This window comes from Populus trichocarpa, chromosome 12 (assembly GCF_000002775.5).
Source record: "Populus trichocarpa isolate Nisqually-1 chromosome 12, P.trichocarpa_v4.1, whole genome shotgun sequence".
Classification (NCBI taxonomy): domain Eukaryota; kingdom Viridiplantae; phylum Streptophyta; class Magnoliopsida; order Malpighiales; family Salicaceae; genus Populus; species Populus trichocarpa.
In genome coordinates, this window is record NC_037296.2 from 5,770,583 (window position 1) to 5,793,495 (window position 22,913).

A 22,913-nucleotide genomic window follows, 5' to 3' on the forward strand; every position below is an offset into this window, starting at 1 on the left:
CAAAAAAAATTTCTAGAAATCTTAAATAGGCAGGTCATCTGATAGGGAGACCATTGTTTAGGAAAAGCAGTGAGATTTAGCAGGATCAGACGGTTTATCTTTACAACACTTACTACGCGAAGCGCTTGACAAGTTTTGCTTCGTAAGCATTGTAAAGAGGGGGCAACTGTTGTTACTCAATTTTGGACCCCACGTGCTGGAGACGGTGTATACCTCTTTTGACAGAGTGTAGGAGTTTAGCTCATATTCGCCAGAAGATTGACAAAAGCACAGAAAGAAATATTTTGTTTTTTTGAAACCTTGTTTGAGTTGTTTTCTGCTCTTTTTATCCTTCCCCTTTACTACCAAAATCATCAGGTTTTCTTAGGTTGATCAGGAGTCTTCATAATGCTAAATTCGTTCTTTTTTATCTGGTCTTTAAGGTTGAATAAATCCCTCAGAATTTGCACTAAAAAAATAGTTTTGTTGTTGTCGCAATTTTTTGTTCCAACTTAAGCTTTGATTTTGACTCGGTTTCGTACGATATCTGACCATCCTAGGTATATTTTGTCACTCATTACATGTTGAAAAATTGACGTACACCTCTATTAAGTCCTAGGGATCATTGTTTTTAGAGCAGATTCTCAGTCAGATTTGGATGCTCAGCATTGTCAGATCAAGAACCTTTTTGACCAACTAGATTACTGCTAGATTTTGTTCTGTAAAATAATTTTATCTCACTTCGACTCCTTCATCAAAGTTGTATTCCTAGACACGTAGATAAATTTGGGCTTTTGAATCACTTGATTTCGATATCAGAAGCTCAAGATATTCCCATTTGAATATCTAACGTGAGGGCAGAAAATTCTACCGCGAGAAGGATATAGCCCAAGTTCGCGGGACTGATTCGAAGGATTGTTTTTGGACCAAGGACTGAATCGAAAAGTGTTAAAATGAGGGATTGAATTGAAGAATGATATTGAAAGCTGGAGAGGGGGGTTGGATCATCATAAATGACAGGATTTTTACCACACTGAATAAGGAAAATAAGACCTTGCAGCTGCACCCTCCATCTGATTTCTTTCCTTTTTTCTCTGCAAATTCCTGCTGTTTTTCCTTTATCATCACGCCTGATTTTTGGAGCTGCAACCACGTTTTTATTGCCTCATTTCAAAGGGAGCAGCTGGCCCTATGGAAGGATAGAAAGAAGCCACACCATCCTCTAAAAAACTGGAAAGAAATTGGACATCAAAATCAGAATATGGCAGTTTTCTTTTTGCGTTTTTACTGCAAATCAGTAGGGATTTGCATCCTAGAATTAATGCATTAAATCTTTCCTAAATAGAGATATGTTAGATTATATATAAGCTCCTTTAATGACCTAGGAAAGGGGGTGAAAAAGGGAAAATGAGAGCAGAAAAATAAGAGAAAAAACGGAGAGAAAAACGCAGAAAAAAACAGCTAAAGAAAGAAAAGAAAAATGCAACAGAGGCAGGGAGTGAAAACACAGATAGCAGGGGAACATAGAGGTTTTTTTCTTTGATCCTTTCATCACTGTGAAAGAAAAAAGAGAGGAGAAAAGAGAGGCAGGCGACAGTAAAACCAGAAAAGCCAAGAGAACAAAAAAGGAAGTCTTTCTTTGGTTTTTCAGAGGCAAAAGGCAGAAGTTTTTTTCCATCGGTTTGTGTCTCATCTTCTGCATTTGAAACGTGCAGGATCTGCAGGTATGAGTCTCGACTTCCTTCATCTTTGACATATTTAAAGCTTTGTTTGGTTTTTTGTTCTTCTTTTCAAAAACATCTGTTGCTGCTTTTGTTTCGGGGACGTTCATTTTCCATCTTAGCAACAAAGTTGCTTGCTTGCCCACTGTCCCTCCCATGTCTTTAAGTTTAGTTTATTATCACTGTTAGAGCTGTGTTTTTTGTGTTTTACTCCCTGGTGATGAGAAACTGTGAGCTTTTAGAATCTCCACCACCCCTTTCTCTCGTCGCTCAAGCGTTCTCTTGCAATGAAACGCTATATAGAAACAAGTGTTTAGGTGCAGAATAAAGAGTTTGAAAAAAACGTGAGGGAGGGTCCCCTTTCTTCAGTTAAGGATTCTTTTATTTTCTGCCGATGCTGGGTTCACACTTTCTTCTTTGTTTTTTTAGTTTGCAGGGAGGGGTCACGGTTCATGTTGTAATTTTTTTAGCTTCAGGACTTTGTTTTTTTTTTTTTATGTTTTGTGCACGCTGACTTGTGTTTTAAATTGGCGTGCCGGACCTTGTTTATTTAAGATTAATTGTTTTAAGCTTCTTGTGAATTTTGGAACAAGTGAATATTTTTCGTGATGTTTGCGTTTTGACAAAAAAATATATATTAAAAATGTTTTCTTGAGTGTTGCATACGGCCAATACCCTAACATGTTTTGAACGCTCGTTTTTATATACAAAAAATATTGGAAGTTTTGAAAACGTGTTTTCGCATGGATTTCTTAAACACAACAAAATTATTTTCTTGCATTTCTGGATTTTACAACATGTTTGTAAAACTCCAAAGGGAATAGCCAATATTCCAAAAAATATAAAAATCTTATTTTGGGGGGAATTCATCTATTATTCACCGCTAATGTTTGGATAAAGAAATCCTTAAAGGACGAATATCCAAAATATTATTGGGAATAATTTGTTATTATTCACTGTTAATATTTGGATAAAGAAACCCGGAGTGGTAAATATCCAAAATAATTTTCTAGGAATAATAAATCCGCACACATCCTTGAAAGAAGCCTTGATTATAATCGAGGACATTTCATTTTTTTTTACTCCACGGTTCACGAGCCGTGAGAGTATAGAACACTAAGACAAAAAATTAGGTTTTTAAAGCACCCTAGATTTCTAAATTTTTGTCCCTCCTCCTTGCGATTTACGAGTCGCAAACTCTTGAAAAACTAAGGGGAAAAAGAGCTTTTAAAGCACATGAAACTTCCTTGGATTTCTATCTTAATAAATTTAGTTTGAATCAAACCTAGAAAAACTGATGGGATTAGAAAACACCAACACCATAGCAGATTATAAAGCAAACCAAACACCAAGCAGCTTATCTTAGGTAGGGCGCACTAGGGATGCTAATACCTTCCCTTTACGCAACCAGTCCCTTGCTTTAGAATCTCTGAAAGACCAGTTAGGGTTCCTAGTGACCAAATACTAGGTGGCGACTCCCCTTTACACAAAACAAAGACCCCGAAAGCAATCAAAAGTTGTCGCTCCGCCGTGAGGGTGCGACAAATAGGAAAATAAAACAATTCTTGTATATTAGATTCCGGAGCATATCGCAAGGTCTTTTTAATATTTGATCGCTATAAAATTATTTTTTTTTTTTTTTAGTTTAACGTGGGTGTTCGGACCAGCTTGCGCGCACCTCGACTAATCCCACAGGCCCTGAAGTTAACGACCATGTAAGCCTCCAGTGGCCATCATATAAGTAACCACAGGGCTCGAACCTGAGACCACAGAGGGAACAAACATCTTGGTCCCAAGCTCTTACCATTGGGCAACCACCTAGATGGTTGCTCTAAAATTTTAATCGTGTATAAAACACGATCTGTAAAAATTTATGGTAAAATCTTAGCCCGATTCAATGGTTGGATATAAAACTATGCTTGTTAGTGTAAAAATATGTATTAGAAAAAATAAGTCCAAAAACCATATCTAATGTCCTTGAATGATAAGAAACATTGCCAATGAGAAACCCGTTAAAGAAAAAAACAAGTTGCTAATTGGAAACCCTTGCTAAAATAATTCCAATTGCTACCACCTATGCTTTCCTTGTAGAAAATGAATCCTTGCTGAATAAGAAGTCCACAAATCATAAGAAAACAAATAGCAAAACTCATATAGAAACTTTTGACCTTGCTTCAAACACGTCGTTCTCTCTCATTTTGATAAATTACTAGGCATACTATATATTGATGAAAATATTTAGATGTCTAGTTTTCAACCCAACTAGAATCATATCAAAATGTCATTTATAGCTTCAGATGTGACCCAAATAGTAGACAACAGTTTAGATTGATAAATTTACAACTTGTAAGCCCAAATATCTAGAATCAACCAATCAATTACTCTAGGATCCGCTTAGTTTCATAACTTTTAATATGTTCAATTGGTACCTCTAATGAATCATTTGGTGATACTCGTTGATTTGTATCATCCAGGTAAGGGTTTGCCTTTATCTCTTCAATTTTCTCGTTATTGTTGTAAATGATAAAATTTGAGTTGTATTTATACAAGGTTATGATATTAAATAAATTTCAAATGATATTGATTATTCATGGTGGGAAAATGATATCTAAAACTATCGATTAAATTGTGCCTTCAAGGCAGGAAAATTATATAATAATAAGTTATGCCTTCATGGGAAATTGATATCGTATAAAAATATACCTTGAGGGCAGAAAAAACGGTATGAAAAGGAATACATCATTGTGTTGGGGAGGCAAATAGAAATTTTTTTCTGGTCAAATCCAGGGAAGGGATTTGAGATATGAAAAGTCAATCACATATCCAAGTACGTGGTTTACCAAGTATGAATGTTATTAAAGTAATCGTTCGAACAAATATGTGAGGAAACTTAATTTATGTAAAGGACCAAAATAAGCACAAACTTCGACAACAAATGAAGCCTGGTCTAAAATGTAAGATTGAATTCAATAAATAAATGAAGGGACACGGTTAAATACTAAAGAATAATTAAGAAAAAAACATGATTAGAAGAAGTTAATAAATTGAACTGGAGAAATACAAATAATCTTGAATTTCTTTGATCACATGAACATAACTAGACAATTCTTTGATCACACTAACTGGAGCAATGAAATAGCCGCCTCCTCTTCTTTTAATCTCTTTAATTTGCAATTTGCTGCGCGCTCGTTTTCTTGTTAATGCGTCTGCTTCAAATGGTCATGGTCGTTGACGAGCAAAACCTGGCTGAATGATATAATTGACGATGTGTGGTCCAAACATGAACACAAACCAGAAACATGGATATGCAAGCTGCATCAGTTATAGAAAAAGAAACTCATATCCATAAAAGACACATCTAGACAATATTTGGACCACCCTTGTTTCTAGGTGAACACTATATATTAGAATGTTTTGCAAGAGTCCTTTGAGCCTATGACATGAACTGAAAGAGAGATTATAAGGTCATGATACCTGAAGAAGCATGGATGGAGCTGCAGCAGTGTTATCAGCAATGACATGACTTCTAGTTTTTCTTCCATTTAGTGTAGCAACTGATGGGCTGTTAGCTGTTGTTATGTCCCAAAAGCTTCTTTTCTTTGCTGTTGGAATTGGGGACTTGAACCGGTGGCTTGGACTCTTCAATTCACCATTGTTTTTTTCCTTTGGCCGCAAACTAGCTCTTGTCACTACCCTCTTTGCTCCTTGCATTGTTCCTCCTGCTGATGGCTTTTCACTCTTTCGGGAAAGCTCATGTATACGATCATCCTTCTCCTTTAGCTGTGTAGCATGATCTTTCTTTAATTTCTCAATTTCTGCCTCTAATGCCTTGACAGTCTGCCGATGCTCTCTGACTGCTTCCTCTGCGTCCCTTTTTCTTGATTCTGGTGTGAAACAGTTCCCACCTAAGAAAGAGGGTCTAGCTTTCCTTTTTTCAATTGGTCTGGCAGTAGACGGAGGAGTCTGAGTAAAGGTAATTGAAGGAGGAGTTGGAGAGGTATTTGCAGCCAACAATTGTGCCTGGAGTGAAAGTAGCTTTTGTTGTTGGTGTACTAATTGCACTCGCAATTCGCGATTTTCTTTTTGCACTTCAAGCAACAGCTTGGCCTGGTCAGTTTCACATTCTGGTAACTGTATTTCTTCTAGGGTCTCGCATGCCTGCAATTAAAATGAGAGGTAAGAAAGCTTTTTTCCCCCATATTATAGTTTTATTATAGCAGAATCTCTAGGCAGTAAACTTTACTGTGGATGGTGCAGAAAAACCATTATGAATCCTCATTAGGAAAACAGATATGAGCTATTCCTAATGGAATAATAGTCAAAATTGCAATGAGTAGTATGGAATATAATGAACATGAACAGATGATCAGCTAAAAGGATGACCTTGGTTCGGATCTCCTTAGCTCGATCAGCCCAATGCAAGGTGTTTTGAGTTTCCCCAAACGAGAGATTACTTGGACTTATATTTGCAATCATTGCAGTGTTACAAGCTCCTCCTAACGAATCCTTGAGAAGTTGAGTGAGCTTTGAATTTCGGTATGGGATATGTTTCTTACCCTCTACAAGGGCATTGATGCAGCTGCTTAGTGCAAGAAGTGACCTATTTATATTGGCACCCTCAAGTGATCTAAGTGTTCTCTGATCAGTTGCAAGGGCCCTCTCTGAGCCAGCAAGGTCAATGAGTGACAGCTTTCCCACTCTTTGGACAACATTCATGGAAGCATCTCTAACTCGGTATTCAACAACCACCTGAAAAGAGCACAGCCAAACTTTAAAACAGCAAAAATACAAGAAAAAAAGGACCGTGTGCGTGTTTGTGCATGCTTGAGCAATATATACGTACGTAAAGAAACAGATATTACCTGCAGTATAGCATGGGATCGTGAAGAGGTTTCGTTGGCACGAGTTGGTTCAGTGGTTCGGTTTTGGTTTCCTTGCTGAAGCAATGCCATCACCTGCCACAATACAGGGCAAAATAGTAAGACGTTCCAATATACTCGCTTATGAAGAGTTCGAACTTTATCATATCTTTAATGTTCAAATTTATTGAAGTAGGAAATTACTTCATCAGTGGAATAAGCTCTGTACTGAGTGAGACCTGCTGCTACTATTCCCTGTTACATTGAAACGAATATCGTCAACAGCATATCAAATCTAAAATGACAAATGTAAGTTGAATAATTATCATGTTTCATTGCTGGGATCCAATCCTGATAAGCTGGACTAGAGGAAAATCATGATATAATCTCCTTTAACATTTACTTGCATCAAAATTATGTTATGCCTATACCACAAGATTAAACATAGTGAATATGTGAATTCTTCCTGGAAAAGAATGAAAAAGACGGAGCGTTTATGTTATGGCCTACGTTAGGGGAATATAAAAGGGAAAAAAAACCCACCAGGTCTTTCAAGGAAAAGAGGAACTTTCTCTATAAAACATCCTAAGTGACACAGGGTCATTCCAACTAGAGTAACAGAAAATTTAGTTGTTTTCTACTAAGAAAAATAGAGGGAAGACCTGTTTATCTTCTCGAAGCACCAGAGGCCTTCCTGGAGAGAGCAAATCTCTGACAGTTTCATTATAAACTTCAAGATATGAGAGGTGAACCACATGGTTTCCATCACAGCTCCTTTGCCTAATTTTGGTAAAAAGATCCTTAATTGCCAAAACCATCACTCCTGGATTCTCTACTGTCCCCAGCATTGTATATGTTTTACCAGCTCCTGTGGCACCATAACAGAACACTGATCCATTCCTTCCTTGCAATACTTGTTCTAGAAGATCTGCAGTCCTGAAATGCAATTCAAATGAATACCCATCTTGTTGGTTAAGCAATCTATCACATACACACATACGGTCCCCTGACGTTTCATATTGTGAAAATGAAACGCCGGGACAAATAATTGAGCTGCAGTTTCTCCGACAGGAAAACCTTATATTCTGTTTGGTTGCTCAGAAAATACGAGGTAGGAAACTAACAACAACACTAAGTTGTTCATAATGTGATTCGCTAAACAGCGACTCCATTGAATCATTAGACTTATTAACTTTATCACTCTTCAAATATTTAGCAGAGATTTGGTAAGTGATCCCATATCCGAGTACAAAGACCATGACATGTCGTAGACAACATTAACAGAGAGATTGCAGCGAGAACCATAAAATTCAGCTCTCAAAATTGTGTTTCTAGTATCCGAAACTTATTTCAAAAAATGGGCTAGCTACCAAATTACCAAATCAAACATTATAATTATGGAGAATTCAAACTGTGCACGAGAACCATAAAATTCAGGACTCAATTTTTGTCTCTAGCAACCAAAAAACTAGTGCCGGAAATGAGCCAACTCTACTAATCACCAAAACAAACACCAATATAATGAATAATTCAAAAGCACAATACCAAAGAAGCATTAAAATGTTGCAGAACCAGAAGGAAACAAATCCATGTAAAACTAATTAAAGCTGTTTTTTTTTAAACACTCACGTGGTGGAATAAACTTCCTTTTGAGATGTTGAATCTGGAAATGCAGCGTCAAATGCAAAATGCCGTCCACGGAGCCTCTTTAGCCTAAGATAATCATTCTCGTTAGCAAACTCAGTCAGATAAACATCTCTCCTATTCACAATCCTCACACAACACCTCAAACCAGCCTCTCTCTCCTTCTTGGCCATTGGCCTAAGCCTCACAAACACCAAAATCCGGCTTCCACTTGCATCATTTTTACCGGAAACAGTCTCCAATCTTTCATTTTCTTGCACTTTCTTAGGCACAATAAACCCTCTCGGCTCTGTCTGTGACACTGAGCTCTCCATTGAAAGCTTCCTCGCCACCGTACTTGAGTCTTTAGTCTTTCTTGGACATGTTAGAAACCTGATAACCCGATCCGGACCCATCACAAGATTCTCCTTGGCATCATCAACAGGCGGTTCTGGTAACACAAATGTTCTTGTCACTGTAGAACCAGGCTTTGCACTGGGCAATGTAGGCATTGTAGGCAATGCATTGTCTCTCATTATATTGTTTTGTTTCGGATCTTTTGTTTCTTTTGAATCTTTCTCTTCTCTCTTGCAACCATTCAGAAGATCCACACTCGAATGTGTTGAGAATCGCTTCTCTTCAGGTTTCGGAGACGGGTTCCTTAAAGTTAAAGAAGATTTCTTCTGCTGCTCATACAAGAGAGTTAAAGCTTTCATCTTTTCTTTCAAGCCATGATGTGGATTTCTCAACAGAACATCCATGTTACTGTCTTCTTGATTTGAGTAGCTGGGTGGTCTTGTTTTTAGATTTGGGTTTGGGCCATTTTGTTCTTGGCTGTTGGCTTTAGACCTTGTTGACACTGGCATTGTAAATTCTCTCTCTATCCAAACATGCCCTGATGGTTTTTTCAGTGACCCAGTTGGTGAAACTTATCAAAATGCAAGAAAGTTTGGATCTTGATGAAAAATGGATGGAAAGAAGGGTTTGGACAAGTGAATGGAAGCTAAAGAAAAGAAAAGGGAAGAGAGGGAAGATCAATATCACAAGTTTGACTGATTTGGTGGAAAATACGAGCCATTGATTTGGATTTAGATCGGACGGTTTGTAGTAAAGCGGGGAAGATGACTTTCAAAGTTTAGTGCCAGTGTCAGCCCTCTTTTTGCTTCTTGCACTCCGCTGGAATCCAAAGTAGTGCCCTGCATAGGAGTAGGAAGTGGAGTGGAAAGAGTTATAATTGGGGGAGTGTTAGGGTTAAATTTTTGAAATGAAGATTTAAAAAACGATTGATTGTAACGGTCAAAATATTGTCAGCCCTCCCAAACGGTTAGCTATTCGATGATGTGGGGTCCATCTGGGAATATTAAAAGCAAAATCTTTTTCAAAATCTTTTTTATTCTCAGTTAAACATAGGAAACGAACTAATGAAAATCGTTGGAACATCTCAAAAAAAATAAAATCGAACTAACCCATTGAATATATAAAAACGTTGGTAATTAATGAAAATCTTAAAAATCCCATATCCTATGAATATTATTTTATTGCTAAGATATATTTTTATTTATAATGCTTCGTGGACATGGTTTTTATTTTTATTTTTAAGTTCTTATTCTAGGCTTTTTAATTTTTTATGTTATTTGGCTTCTCATGTTTTGTTTAAATTAACTTTTCATTCTTTTATTTTTTTTATTTTGAAAATTGATTTTTCTTTTTATGGTTGTAATGCATATTCATCTAAAATAGTGACAAAGTGAATTTAAATTTTGTTAAGGATCTTCGAAAAATAAAATGTGAGTATGATAAGTTCAAGTTCCATATAAATAGTTTGCTTGATTTTACTCGCTGCTAATCTAATGACTATCATGCTTAAAGGCCTAAATTATGCATTTGATAGGGATGGATTGCCATAACCAAATTTGAGATGGCTAAGCAATAAACATTTGGCCATGCAATGTCATAATGATTTCAATTATGGAATAAAATGAAAAATATCATAATTGTTTTGGTCATTTCTTGGTTTCATCAATTTTTTTAATTTTTGCCAACAATTTCTATTTGTTGACAACTTTGAAGAAAAGTTCTCAATGACAAGGAAACTTCCAAAACACATGTATAATGTCTTTTGTCCCTTTACGTGCTATTTTATCTTATATTTACAATATCATATTGAATCAACTTACAATTTATGGGTCTCATTTTCTTTTTGTATAAAGTCTGAATTAATATCTTCTTATAAATTGAGTACTGATATTTTTTTCAAGAAGAAAATTTTTTTGCTTACTGTTTCGAATGGCCATATGGTGTTTGATAAAATGCTAATGTAAACTGGTTGGGATAGGCCATATGAATTTACTTTCTCTATCTCTTTTTATTTGTGCTAAAGTTTAAAAACTTATTGTGACATTCAACCTTTCAATTTGTAACTTTAGCTCTTTAAGAGATTATTTAGGAATTTAAAGTTAGGATTAGGGTTTAGAAAATGGAGAAAAGGTTAGGCATACAAAGTTAATGGATAAAAATTCACCATTTATAAGGAGATATAAATCTAAATAGGGTGCTAAAAAGCTAAATCAAAGACTTTTCATTTAAATTTTCACAAAAGATTCTAATACATGGTTTGAATGGTCATTATATACTTTGAACAACCCTTTAAGTCTAGGGAAAAACCATAATAATAGAGTTGAGACCAAAATAAATGAATTTGATAAAAAAAAAACTAGACAAATAATAATGAACACATGTTTTTTTACACATTACAAACACAAACAGACATAAAAGAAGCTAGAAAACTAAAATAACCATAACTTCTTTTACATAACTTTAATGCATGCATGGTTAGATAATCAGAAAAAATCATGTTTTGAACTTAAAAAACACACATGATTAACTTATTTTCTATGCAAATTTAGGCTCAAAGTTGGCCCATGAGTTGATAGTAAACAACATCAAGAACTTTATTCATTTGCTTTGCCAACCCAAACTCAAGTAGTTCAACATCAATAGGACCATTAAAGAACACTCACATGTCAAGTTTGGTCCTTTAATTTTTTGTAAATTTGGTCCTCTTTTTCTTAAAAAAAATATGTTTTAGTCTTAAACTTTATTTTGTTTACACTTCAATCCTTAATCATTATTGAAGAAGGGAGAAAGTCATTAAAAAAAAAAAAAGAGGAGAGATGGTTTGTTCAACCATATTCCAACCATTAAAAAAAATCAATCTTGTCAATGAATTCTTCTTGAAAAGTAGAGCTTAGTGGAGGTTGTGTTGCTCTTTAAACATGTCAGAAAAAATAGGTTGGAGCCCCTATAATTATTTTTTATTTGGTTGGATTTTTTTTAGAAGTGATTAGATGGTGTTTTAAGGTTGGAAATAAGTTTATTGAGGTTTTTAGATTGTTTTTGGGATTTTTTTCAAATGAAAAACAAGCTGAGAGTTAGGTTTTTGAGGTTTGAAGATTTGAATTCTATTTTTCTAATCATTAAAGGTGCCTAGAAAACATGATAGTTGATGACACATCGTCTGCCTAGAAGAACAACGAGTTATCTGATCAATTTTTTAGAAAAAATAGACAGATGACTTGTGATCCACACACGTTTTTTGAAAAAACAAAAAGATATTCATAAGCATTTAGACTTTTTCCTTTTTAACCCTTTTTAACTAGGCTTGTAGGCTTGACTTTCTAAGACCAGCAACTCTTGACATTTTTTTTTATATTTTTCATTAGTTTTATTTTTTTATTTGATTTTTAATTAATATCTTGTCTTTTATTTATTTTAATTTGTTTAGTTTAACTATTTTTTAACTTGTCCATATCATTACTTTATAAATCTTTTTTATTATTTTTTATAGTTACATAATACCTCAAAAAGATTATTTTAATGAATATTTACTTCTTTTTTTATTGTGAAATTTAAGATAGAACAATTTTATTTGCATTATATATTTATAAAAATAAAAATTATATGTACTTAATAACCATAGTAAATCTCAAAGATAAATAAAAAAAATGGGCAAAATAAAAAAAAAGTCGAGATAAAATATTTATATTTGTATCTATTTTTTACTTCTTGTTGAAAAAATTATCTTCTCACTTTAGTATTTAATTAATTTGTTTTTTTCAATTTATGATGTTAAGCATGAATATCATTTTTATATTTCTAAGCTAATAAATTTCATGATATCAAAAAACAAATTCATAGTATGAGTGCCTTCTTCTTTTATGTTTGAAATTAACTTGAAATTCTACTTGCATCATAGTGTGTCTATAATAGCTAGTTCCTCCGACAGATTTTATTTCACAACTCTCAAATAAATTACAGATAATAGTTCAAAATGAATAAATTAACAAAGAGAAAACAGTTTGCTTTTTTCCTTTGTATAGAGTTTTACAGAAAAGACAATTCTTTATTAACAATGCATCCTATATTTATAGGATTGGAGAAGTGCAGTATATGTAGGACTATACAACGTAAGATAAGATGAGAGTGATACAGGGGATAAGATATAGCTAATCTAAGGATAGAAATCAATAACTGTTACTGCTGATCTAGTGATAGAGATCAATGCAGTTACAACTACGTGATTTCTTTTACACGCCCCCGCAAGATAGGCGTTCCATCAGATAAGCCTATCTTGGAGCATAATGTTTGAAATTTCTGACGAGACAAAGCTTTGGTGAGGAGATCGGCAAGCTGATCGTGAGTGCTGACATGAGATACATGGAGCATTCCTTTAGAAACCAGATCACGGACAAAGTGAAGATCAATTGCAATGTGTTTCATCCGTGAGTGTAGTACAGGATTAAGACTTAATTGAGTAGCACCAATATTATCACAAAATAAGTTTGGAGGTTTGGTTATTGGAATACCAAGTTCACGAAGTAAAGAACGGATCCAAATAATTTCTGAAGTGGCAGAAGCAAGAGCCCGATACTCTGCCTCAGTGGAAGAGCGTGCAACTGCACGTTGTTTCCGTGTACTCCAGGAAATGGGACAGTCTCCTAGAAAGATAAGGTAGGCAGATGTGGAAACTCTGGTATCCTTATCACCTGCCCAATCTGCATCAGAGAACCCTTGAAGAGTGAGATCATTGGTGCGCTTGAGTAGAATTCCATGATGAAGAGTGCCTTTTAGGTAACGCAAAACACGTTTGGCAGCAATCCAATGAAGCTGAGATGGTTTTTGTAGAAATTGAGCCAGCTTGTTGACAGGAAATGAGATATCAGGCCGAGTCAGAGAAAGATATTGGAGAGCTCCTATAACGCGACGATATGCAGTAGGATCAACAGAAGAAGAGCCATCATTAAGTTGTAGACAATCCTTAGTGGCAAGAGGGGTCTTTACAGTCTTAGCACCATCCATATTTGTGCGTGTCAGGAGATCACAAATATATTTGTGTTGCGACAGAAATAACCCTTGTTTGACAGAGAACACTTCAACCCCAAGAAAATAATGCAATGAGCCAAGGTCCTTCAATGAAAACCGAGTGCTGAGGTGCTTGATAATTTTAGACATAGATGCAGAATCACTTCCAGTGATTAAAAGATCATCCACATAAACCAGAAGGAATATTGTAACCCCATCACATGTGTAAATAAATAAGGAAGAGTCAGACTTGGACTGCTGAAATCCCAGCTGAAGAAGAGAAGTGCGCAATTCTTGGTACCAAGCACGTGGGGCTTGTTTTAAGCCATAGAGAGACTTCTTTAACCTGCAAATATGAGAGGGCAGAGTAGAATCAATGAAACCTGGAGGCTGAACCATAAATACATTCTCTTGTAGTTGGCCATGCAAAAATGCATTATTCACGTCAAGCTGTCGAAGTGGCCACTTGTTGTTAACAGCAATAGAGAGAACAGTGCGAATGGTCACTGATTTCACAACAGGACTGAAGGTCTCAGTATAGTCAAAACCATGTTGTTGATGAAACCCCTTGGCAACCAGTCGTGCTTTGTAGCGAGAGATACTGCCATCGGAATTACGTTTAATTCGAAAGACCCATTTGCATCCGATAGGTTTAATGGTGAAGCTAGGTGGAACAAGCTCCCATGTGCCGTGTTTAACCAAGGCAGTAAACTCCTCAGACATGGCATTGCGCCACTTTGGATCCTGTAATGCTTGAGACACACAGGTTGGCTCTATAGGTGAAGGAAGAGGATATTTGGTGGCAAGGTAAAGTTGTTTTGGTTTATGAATATTATTCATAGATCTGGTGGTCATGGGATGTGTACGAATGGGTTGTTGTGAGGCTGCAGGACTGGTATGTGGATGGATGTCTGTAGATGGAGGTTGTGTTGGTGGAGGAGAAGGTAAGGATGAAGCAGTAGAAGAACTAGTCAGCACGGTGGTAGTCGAGGACGGTGGCAATCCAATGGAAGGCACTGCTGGTATATGAAGATCTTGTGCTTTAACACCTGAAATTGACAGAGAAGGCATAGTGACAGGGGCAAAGGTCGAAAAGGGAAAGTGACTTTCATCAAAAACCACATGGCGAGACAAGTAAATGCGTGAGGAATTAAGATCCATACATTTATAAGCACTTTGTGTGGTTGAGTAACCGAGAAACAGACAAGGCATGGATTTTGAGTGTAGTTTACTGGTTGTGTAAGGTTTTAACCATGGATAACATTGACAACCAAAAATACGCATTTTTGTATAATCAGGTAAGCGACCAAATAGACACTCAAATGGACTTCGATTTTGTAAAACAGAAGATGGCATGCGATTTATCAAGTAAACCGCTGTCTAAAAAGCATAGGACCAATAGGATGGAGAGAGATGTGCTTGACTTAATAGAGTTAATCCTGTTTCAACAATGTGACGATGACGTCGTTCACTGGTGCCATTCTGTTGAGGGGTATGGGGAGTTGTGGTTAGCCAACTAATGGAATTAGAAGAGAGATAGTTGCGCAGAGCATAATATTCTCCCCCATTATCAGAGTATAAATGCTTGATTTGAAAACCAAACTGTTTTTCAAGCAAACCTTTTAATTGGCAAAAAATGGAGCGAACATCACTTTTTCGATGAATTGGAAATAACCAACAATATTTGGTAAAATGATCAATAAATAGTACATAAAAACGAAATCCATCAATTGATGTTGAAGATGCAGGCCCCCAAAGATCTGTATAGATGTATTCAAGAGGATGAGTACTGGTAAGAGATGTAGAAGAAAATGATAATTTATGACTTTTATTGCATTGGCAAGCAGAACAAAGTGATGGTAAGGAAGGACGAGACCCGACAACAGGAAGAGAAAAACGACGAATAATAAAATCAACAATTTTATTTGACGGGTGCCCAAGTCGTTTATGCCATCTGTCAGATGTTGTTCGTTCACCAACAAATGCTAAAGCAGAAGATTGGATTGCAGCAGAGGGCATTGGCATTGGATAAACACCATCCTGACATTTACCGCGAAGAATAGTCGCCCCCGTGCTCCGATCCTTCACAAGAAAATAAAATGGATGAAACTCAATAGAAACATTATTGGAACGAGTGAAATTATGAACAGAAATCAGATTCTGATGAATATTAGGAACACAAAGAATATCTGTGAGTTTAAAGGATTTTGAGGCAGAGGGAAGAGTCATAGAGCCAACATGGGTGACTTGCAAACCTGAGCCATCGCCAATGACAACTTGATCAGTGCCATCATACTCTGAGTGAATAGACAAATTAGCAAGATCAGAGGTAATGTTGTGAGAAGCAGCTGAATCCATAAGCCATTTTTTTATCTTTGGTCCCACTAGAGGATGCACAATTGACAGACTTATTACTGGAAACCACACGACAGGTCTTTGCTGAGTGGCCAACTTTGTCACATAACTGACAAATAATTTGAGGCTTACCAAACCATTCTCGACGACTATGCTGATTATGGTTGGTGCGATTTTGTCCGGAGAAACCATTGTTAGAACGTTGGTTACGATGAAATTTGGAGTGCACTGGACGACGTTGAGTGTTGTTTGCAGTAGCAAGAGTGATAGAATTTGAAGCTTCAATACGTTTTAGATAGCTTTCGTGGGAAACCAACATATCATGAAGTTCTTCAAAGGTGAGAGAAGACTCACGATTTCGAATGAGTGCTGCAATGTCACGAAATTCAGAGCCAAGACCATTTAGAGCATAGAGGGTTATGTCATCTGCTGAGATTGGGGAGTCAATCACTGCAAGTTCATCAATAATAACTTTGATGGTATGAAGGTAATCTGAGACTGAGCGAGACTCTCTCTGAATGAGAGTTAAATTTTCCTTAAGTTGCATAACACGAGAACGTGAGCGATTGGCATACAATCGTTGCAATTTAGACCATGCATCATGAGCAGTAGATGAAGCAGCAATGAGGGGCATAACTGATTCAGAAACAGATGCAAGAATGGCATGAAGTATCAGCTTGTCTTGCCTCAGCCAACGCAAAAAGGCTGGATTTGGAGCATTTGCAGAGGCTGAGCCATCAGGGGAGATGTTTGGAGGAAGCGTTGATGATGGGCAGATAGTAGTGCCGTCAATATAACCCTGGAGATCATAGCCTATAAGCAAGGATGTCAGCTGGGCACGCCATAACGGAAAATTGGTGGAGGTCAATTTCAAAGGTAATTGAGAGCCAGCATTGAAGGCAACAAGAGTAGTCTCATTATTGATAAAAACTGACTCAGGTGATGTAGCCATTTTGAAAGAAAATCTCGTTAGAGGAAGAAGCTCTGATACCATATAGAGTTTTACAGAAAAGACAATTATTTATTAACAATGCATCCTATATTTATAGGATTGGAGAAGTGCAGTATATGTAGGACTATACAACGTAAGATAAGATGAGAGTGATACAGGGGATAAGATATAGCTAATCTAAGGATAAAAATCAATAACTGTTACTGCTGATCTAGTGATAGAGATCAATGCAGTTACAACTACGTGATTTCCTTTACACTTTGCACCAAGTTTTCAAGAGTGTTTTATTTCTCTTTTTTTTTTTTTTTATGTTTTGTGGGTTTTTATTGATTGATTGATTTGATAGTTCATCTGGAGCTTTACAAATATCAAGAGGAATAAAACGAAGCCATGAGTCTGCTTTATCACTAGTGGAACCAACTGGTAAAACAAGAGTGAGTGTTGGGCATGTTACTTCATCTGAACCTCCTCTGTGTAGGCCCTGGGACAGAGGAGATCTTGTGAGGAGGCTTGCCACTTTTAAGTCAATGACCTGGTTCGCTAAGCCCAAGGTTCGTTTACTTTCAATTTCTCTTCTTGTTGCTGACTTTGTGCATATGTATGGATGGGTTTTTTTGAGGAATGTCGTCTCCAGATGATTTAACTATTTCAATATGCGGAATCCAATCTCCAAAGCAACTTTTGTTGAACGATGGGGCTTCCTCTTCGGTGTATTTTATATTCCTCCCTCACTCAGTTCTGTAAGTGGTACATTCGTTAACGATAGGCCAAGTAAAATCAAGCCTGTTATACCATCCTAAAACATAATGAAAGCTAGCTCTGATAGTAGAAGCCCTTAACATCATCCTGAACTAGGAAACCTTTCTGATTTACTGTGAGGGACTTTTTTTTTCTTCTTATATATTACTGAATTTGTATGTACCTCTTTTGCTGTGCACTGCTTTCGCTTGTTTTTATAAATTTATGGCACTGCCTCTGCGCTTACATTAATATAGTATTCCTGCATCACCTCTCTCTCTCTCTCTCTCTCTCTATATATATATATATATATATATATATATATATATATATATTGTGTGTGTGTGGGTGTGGTTTTCATATTTGCATAATCTTTTTTTCATATATGCTTAAAGCTAAACAATGATTAGATGCATGGAATAGTTGCTATACATTCACACAACATGTCAATGGCTGTTTTCCTTGTGCTAGATTTGTTGGTGAAGGGTAAGAATAATTTTAGCTTTAAGCATATGCAGGCCCGTAAGCCTTTTTGTGAATATTATCTTTTCTTTTCAGTATATTAATTGCACCGTGTTTGTAGGTTCTATGCTCACAAGAATATGCAATGTGTGCCAAACAATGACCAGTACAAGAGATAATTTACTTTGCCATGTGTTCATGATCAATATGTTGATGGTAGTTTTCCTTGTTCTGGAATTTTGATAAGAGTAATGACAATCTCAAGCATTTGCAGGCACAAAAACTCGTCAGTTTATGTGGCTGGGAACCACGTGCACTGCCTTACGTTGTTGACTGCAAGGACAGATCTACACAGCTTGTTAAGGATTCGGATGTCAGGGATTCATACCATATGGTCATTAATGGGCAGAATCCAAGTATCCGAGTCCATTCTGTTGCTTCTGAGCAAAGTGTGGAGGCAAATGAAGAATCTGGCTCTTGTAGTGGGCGACATGCTGATCCTAATGCTGATGTTTTAGAGTGCAAGCTCTGTGGGGCAAGTGTGGGATTACGGACTTTTTCTATGGTTCCACAGCCATAAGAGTTGTTTAGATTGGTCGGATATACTGAAGTCATAGTGACAGTAATTCAGGACAAGATTCAGCTAACGAAAATCATGCGGGCAGCAGGGGAGTCATTGGAGACTCTGCCTCAAATGGTGCTTTGTCTTCCATGCATAGACCATCAGATTTAAGTGTGACGATTGTTGGGGGTCCACTCCCTACAAAACAGAACTTCAAAGCAACAATTTCATTGCCTGTTATTGGCCAGAATTTAAGGGCCAGGCTTTCTTATGATTCTGATTTTAGGGATCGTATATGTGATAGATAACCAAGAAATTACTCGATCTGGATCTGAAAACAATAATCTAACTTCAGAGGAATGGGAATCTGCAGAACAGAATTTTGGTGAACAAGTTTGTCAGCATGAAGCTGTGGATCTGTTGAAGAGCAATAATCATGATCAGGGCAGGGGCAGTGTAGTTATTCAAGAGGCAACCAATCTTCTTGTTTGAACTTTGAAAGTAGTGAAGGTGTTGCATTTAGAAAAGAGAATAACTCCCAGATGTCTTCAGAAAGGACAGATATCACTAGAGAACCAACTTTTCCTGAAACTGCTGGGCATGATTCTGCTGTGCAATGTTCGACACAGAGTCCAAGAAACACAGTGCATGGTTATGATGCAACTGATCAGCTTCCTTAAAATGCAAACAACATTGAATTGCTTGGTTCGGTAGTGGGGGCTTTTCGAGGTAATCAAGCTAGCACATCTCAAGTTGCCTGGTCAGATGCTATTGTCCCTGTTGGAAATGGAAAGAGAAGTGAAAGTAACTCCTCGGAGATGATTATTTCATCTATCAATCATCATGGACAACAAATTCCAGGAGCAGATATCTCAGGCAGTAAAAATAGATATGAGGAAAGGTCAAACTTGTTCTGATATCCAAAACACTATAGGTGCTCAAGAAAAAGGCCAAGGCACCACAGGTGTTGTGCAGGTTCCAGTGAACAGTGAAGTTGTGGCCAACAGTACAGGTAGCCTTCTTGTCCTTTGACTCTAATATTGAAGTTGGTTGAACATTCATCACACCTTGGATCTATAGAAGCATTTTCCAAATGAATGGAATACTGGCATATAAAATTCTGTCTAGATCTTTTATTGAAGTTTTTGATAAGTAGCTTGTCATTTGAAGAATACGTTTTCCCACCACGCATCTGCGGAGGTTGCAGTCAACATTCAAGTGCTTTTCTTTTCTAATTTTCATTTAATCATGAAAGATGTTTATTAACCAAGATGCCTTCATGTTCCAGGAAAGGATCCTAAGCAACTGGCATTAGACAAAACATTGGGATTTAATCCAATCAGGCAACGTAGACATTTTTGCACCTGGATTGTATCAACAAGCAGCGGGCCACCTGGTTGGCAACAAACACTATCTGCTTTAGAGCGTCAGAAAGAGTTCTCTCTTCCTTCTACAAATTCTCCTCCATCTTCCTCCCTGATCAAGGTAATGAGAAACCTTACATCCCTTTTGGTGACGCACTATGGTGCTAACTATGTTTAATGACCTCTCAGAGTCTTTTTCAAACTTTTGTGCCATCCACCAAATCAGTGATATCTTTTTTAGTTAAAATTAACATCATCATAAAGGCAATGTCAGGTTTTAGACAATTGAAATCAACTAGAGTGGTGTGTGAGATACTGGTAAATACTTGAGGAATATTGATGTTTGTAATGAAGACTACATATGGAGGGAAGTGATGATTCTGTCTCGGTCCCTCCATCTTGTAGATGTTGCCAGAATCAATGACACTAATAGCTGGGGTTTGTTTTGGTTGAACAGCCTTGTTCTGTAATTTTTATCTTCGATGGATGATTGCTCAAAATTTGTTATTTAAAAGGTGGATGATCCCATTGCTTCAGTTAGAAAGCTTTTCATGTCTCCTATAAAAAGAACGAAGCCTACTAGTGGATCAAGTTGAAGCAGCAGGTTCAGCTGATAAGTTTTGCAGGGTGTGGAAGTGCTTTCAGAGATATTATGAGATTGTAGTGAGGAATAGCAATAGAATTTTTTTCTCACAAAATTTGTGATCCCGTCATTTAAAAAATAAATCAACAGAAAAAGGGATGCAACTAACATTTGGTGTTACTCCAAGCCGCAATTAGTGACCACCACTTTAGAATACGGTCGGTTAAAGCCTCTTTCTGCAACCACAGCTCTCTTGTCCCCTATCAGCTTTGCAACTCTGCTCACCAAACGAAATAAATATTACTGTCAATGATTGATGCAATGCTACGTTATTATCAGGTTAGATTGAGGTATATAATCTTTGCTTTCTCCTGCAGATTCGTTAACTGACCTGAAATAAGGAGATGTGGTATTCTCCTGCACGGTCTTCACTTGTCCAATCTTCTCTACAACCTCCATCCCTTCCAATACTCTTCCAACTACCAGAGACGAGGCATCCAGCTCTGGTGAGTCCTTAGTGGCTATCACAAACTCGGTACCGTTGGGGTCAGTCCCAACTTCCTCTTGATCGATCTCAAGCTTTCCTTTCCTTGCGACCAACTTCAACTTTGGAGGCGGTTTAGAAGGATCCCTTACAATAATGCTTACAGTTCCAGCCAGATTCTTGATACCTGGACAGGTTTCATACTCCCTCTGCCATTCATCTACTAGACTTTCCGCTGCCAAGTTGCTTCCCGTTCTCTGCGCAAGCTCAGCATCCACACCATATGACCTTACCCCACCATGCTGCACATAGTTTGGCGTGATCTTGATGAATTCTTTTCTTCTGTAACTAACACCAGCAGCTCCTCTTACAAGATCGCTAAACCTAGCCGCTCCAGCCGGGACATCCTCTCCATATAGTCCAACAACAATGCGGCCAACAGGTTCTCCATCAATTGATATATCAAGAAATGCTCGCGCTGTAGTTTTATTGCTGCACTCTGGTCTAGTGCTTGTATTATTTTCTTCCTGTGGACCGTTTTCATTGGCATCTGGCAAAGCTTCTTCGGCTTTTGCTTTGGACGTATTGAATGGCTCTAGGGTTTGAGAGCTTAGAAGAAGAAGCAATGAAGAGTTGCCAAAAATGGCAAGCTTTCGTCGCGATAGTTTGCAGCATTGCTTGATTACGGTAGATGATGGAGAACTGGGTATGTTTTGGATCTGCGAAGGGTGTGTTGGTGGTATTGGAAGATGGAGTTTAATGGAGGACTGAAATACTTCTGGGTTCCGCAACATTTCCCTTTGAAGAGGTTTTTGTGGTTTTGTTTCTTGAACTTGTTCAAGATTGTTTTCTGGTGTCAAGGAAGTCTCTGTTTCTTCTACTGTTTTTTTGGTTTTTGTTTTAGGATAAGGAAGATGGAAGCACAATCCATCCACAGGATTACAGGAATAAAAATTGATGGTTTTTATGGCATGTAACGCACCCGATTTATCTGAACAAGACTCTGTGCCTGTGGGACATCCTCCAGGAGTACATGGAGTAGAGAGCAAAATTCAATTCAAAAAGAAAGGAAAAAGGAAATCCTGTCATTTCTACGGGGTGTCCATATTTCGAGTCCCATTCATGATTTTTTTTTTTTATTTATATGGGTGTCCGGATCAGCTTATGCGCACCCTGCAAACCTAGTAGATATGTAAGGCACCGCGGGGATGACAGGCGTGCACATGAGGGCTCAAACCCAGGAGCAACGGAAGGAGATAAGCCCCTCCCACCACCAGGCCAAGACCCTCAGTGCCCATTCATGATTATTAAACCTCACCGAGTACAAGGCATAGACCATATTTGGGGTAGATTAATTTTATTTTTCTTAAAAGAAATTAAATTAATTTTATTTTGAAATTTTTATATAAAAATAACATTAATAAGTTTTGATTAGGTGAATTGATTGTGGACTAACCATAGTTTTTTTATTTTTTATCATTGTCGTATTAGATTATTTTTTTTATTTTTTATTAAATTTAGAGCTTGTTTACTATTGCAGTGACGGTTGTTTTTCAAAATATTTTTTATTTGAAAATATACTAAAATAATTTTTTTATTTTTAAAATTTATTTTTAATATTAACATATTAAAACGATTTAAAAACACTAAAAAAATTAATTTAAAATTTTATGATAAATCAATTTAGCCTTATTTTTATGTTTAAATAAATTAAGCCCGAATATTTTGAGAAATCTTAGTAAAAGTAATCGTATTCCAAAATGGTTTAATTTAAAGAATTATACCATATATATATATATATATATAAACATTATTCTTCTCTTATCTCTCTTCAACCTAGCTCTTCCCTTCTATAACCCCGACCACTATA

The 22,913-nt window shown here is 36.8% G+C and overlaps 2 protein-coding genes across 4 annotated transcripts; one reads left to right on the forward strand and one right to left on the reverse strand.

Moving 5' to 3' along the window:
• Positions 1–4,581: 4,581 nt before the first annotated feature.
• Positions 4,582–9,341, reverse strand: LOC7487081 (kinesin-like protein KIN-8A). Of its 2 annotated transcripts, none has more exons than XM_024582180.2 (7): positions 8,189–9,341; positions 7,222–7,495; positions 6,764–6,814; positions 6,563–6,655; positions 6,084–6,449; positions 5,175–5,858; positions 4,582–5,012 (listed from the first exon to the last, which is right to left on the reverse strand). In XM_024582180.2, the coding sequence occupies exons 1-7, from the start codon at positions 9,046–9,048 to the stop codon at positions 4,920–4,922; spliced, it is 2,421 nt and encodes an 806-aa protein (XP_024437948.1). In that variant the 5' UTR covers positions 9,049–9,341; the 3' UTR covers positions 4,582–4,919. The 2 variants fall into 2 exon arrangements, with proteins under 2 accessions (XP_024437948.1, XP_002318559.1); XM_002318523.4 differs by having other exon boundaries at positions 4,644–4,946; positions 8,189–9,331.
• A 7,866-nt stretch (positions 9,342–17,207) lies between these two features.
• Positions 17,208–22,015, forward strand: LOC112323523 (uncharacterized). Of its 2 annotated transcripts, XR_008056861.1 has the most exons (4): positions 17,208–17,590; positions 18,325–19,624; positions 19,901–20,097; positions 20,937–22,015. XR_008056861.1 is itself a non-coding variant. In XM_024581985.2 (3 exons), exons 1-3 carry the CDS (start codon positions 19,456–19,458, stop codon positions 20,943–20,945), a joined length of 375 nt encoding a protein of 124 aa, XP_024437753.1. In that variant the 5' UTR covers positions 19,383–19,455; the 3' UTR covers positions 20,946–22,015. The 2 variants fall into 2 exon arrangements, 1 of the variants encoding a protein (XP_024437753.1); XM_024581985.2 differs by lacking the exon at positions 17,208–17,590 and having other exon boundaries at positions 19,383–19,624.
• Positions 22,016–22,913: the final 898 nt, after the last annotated feature.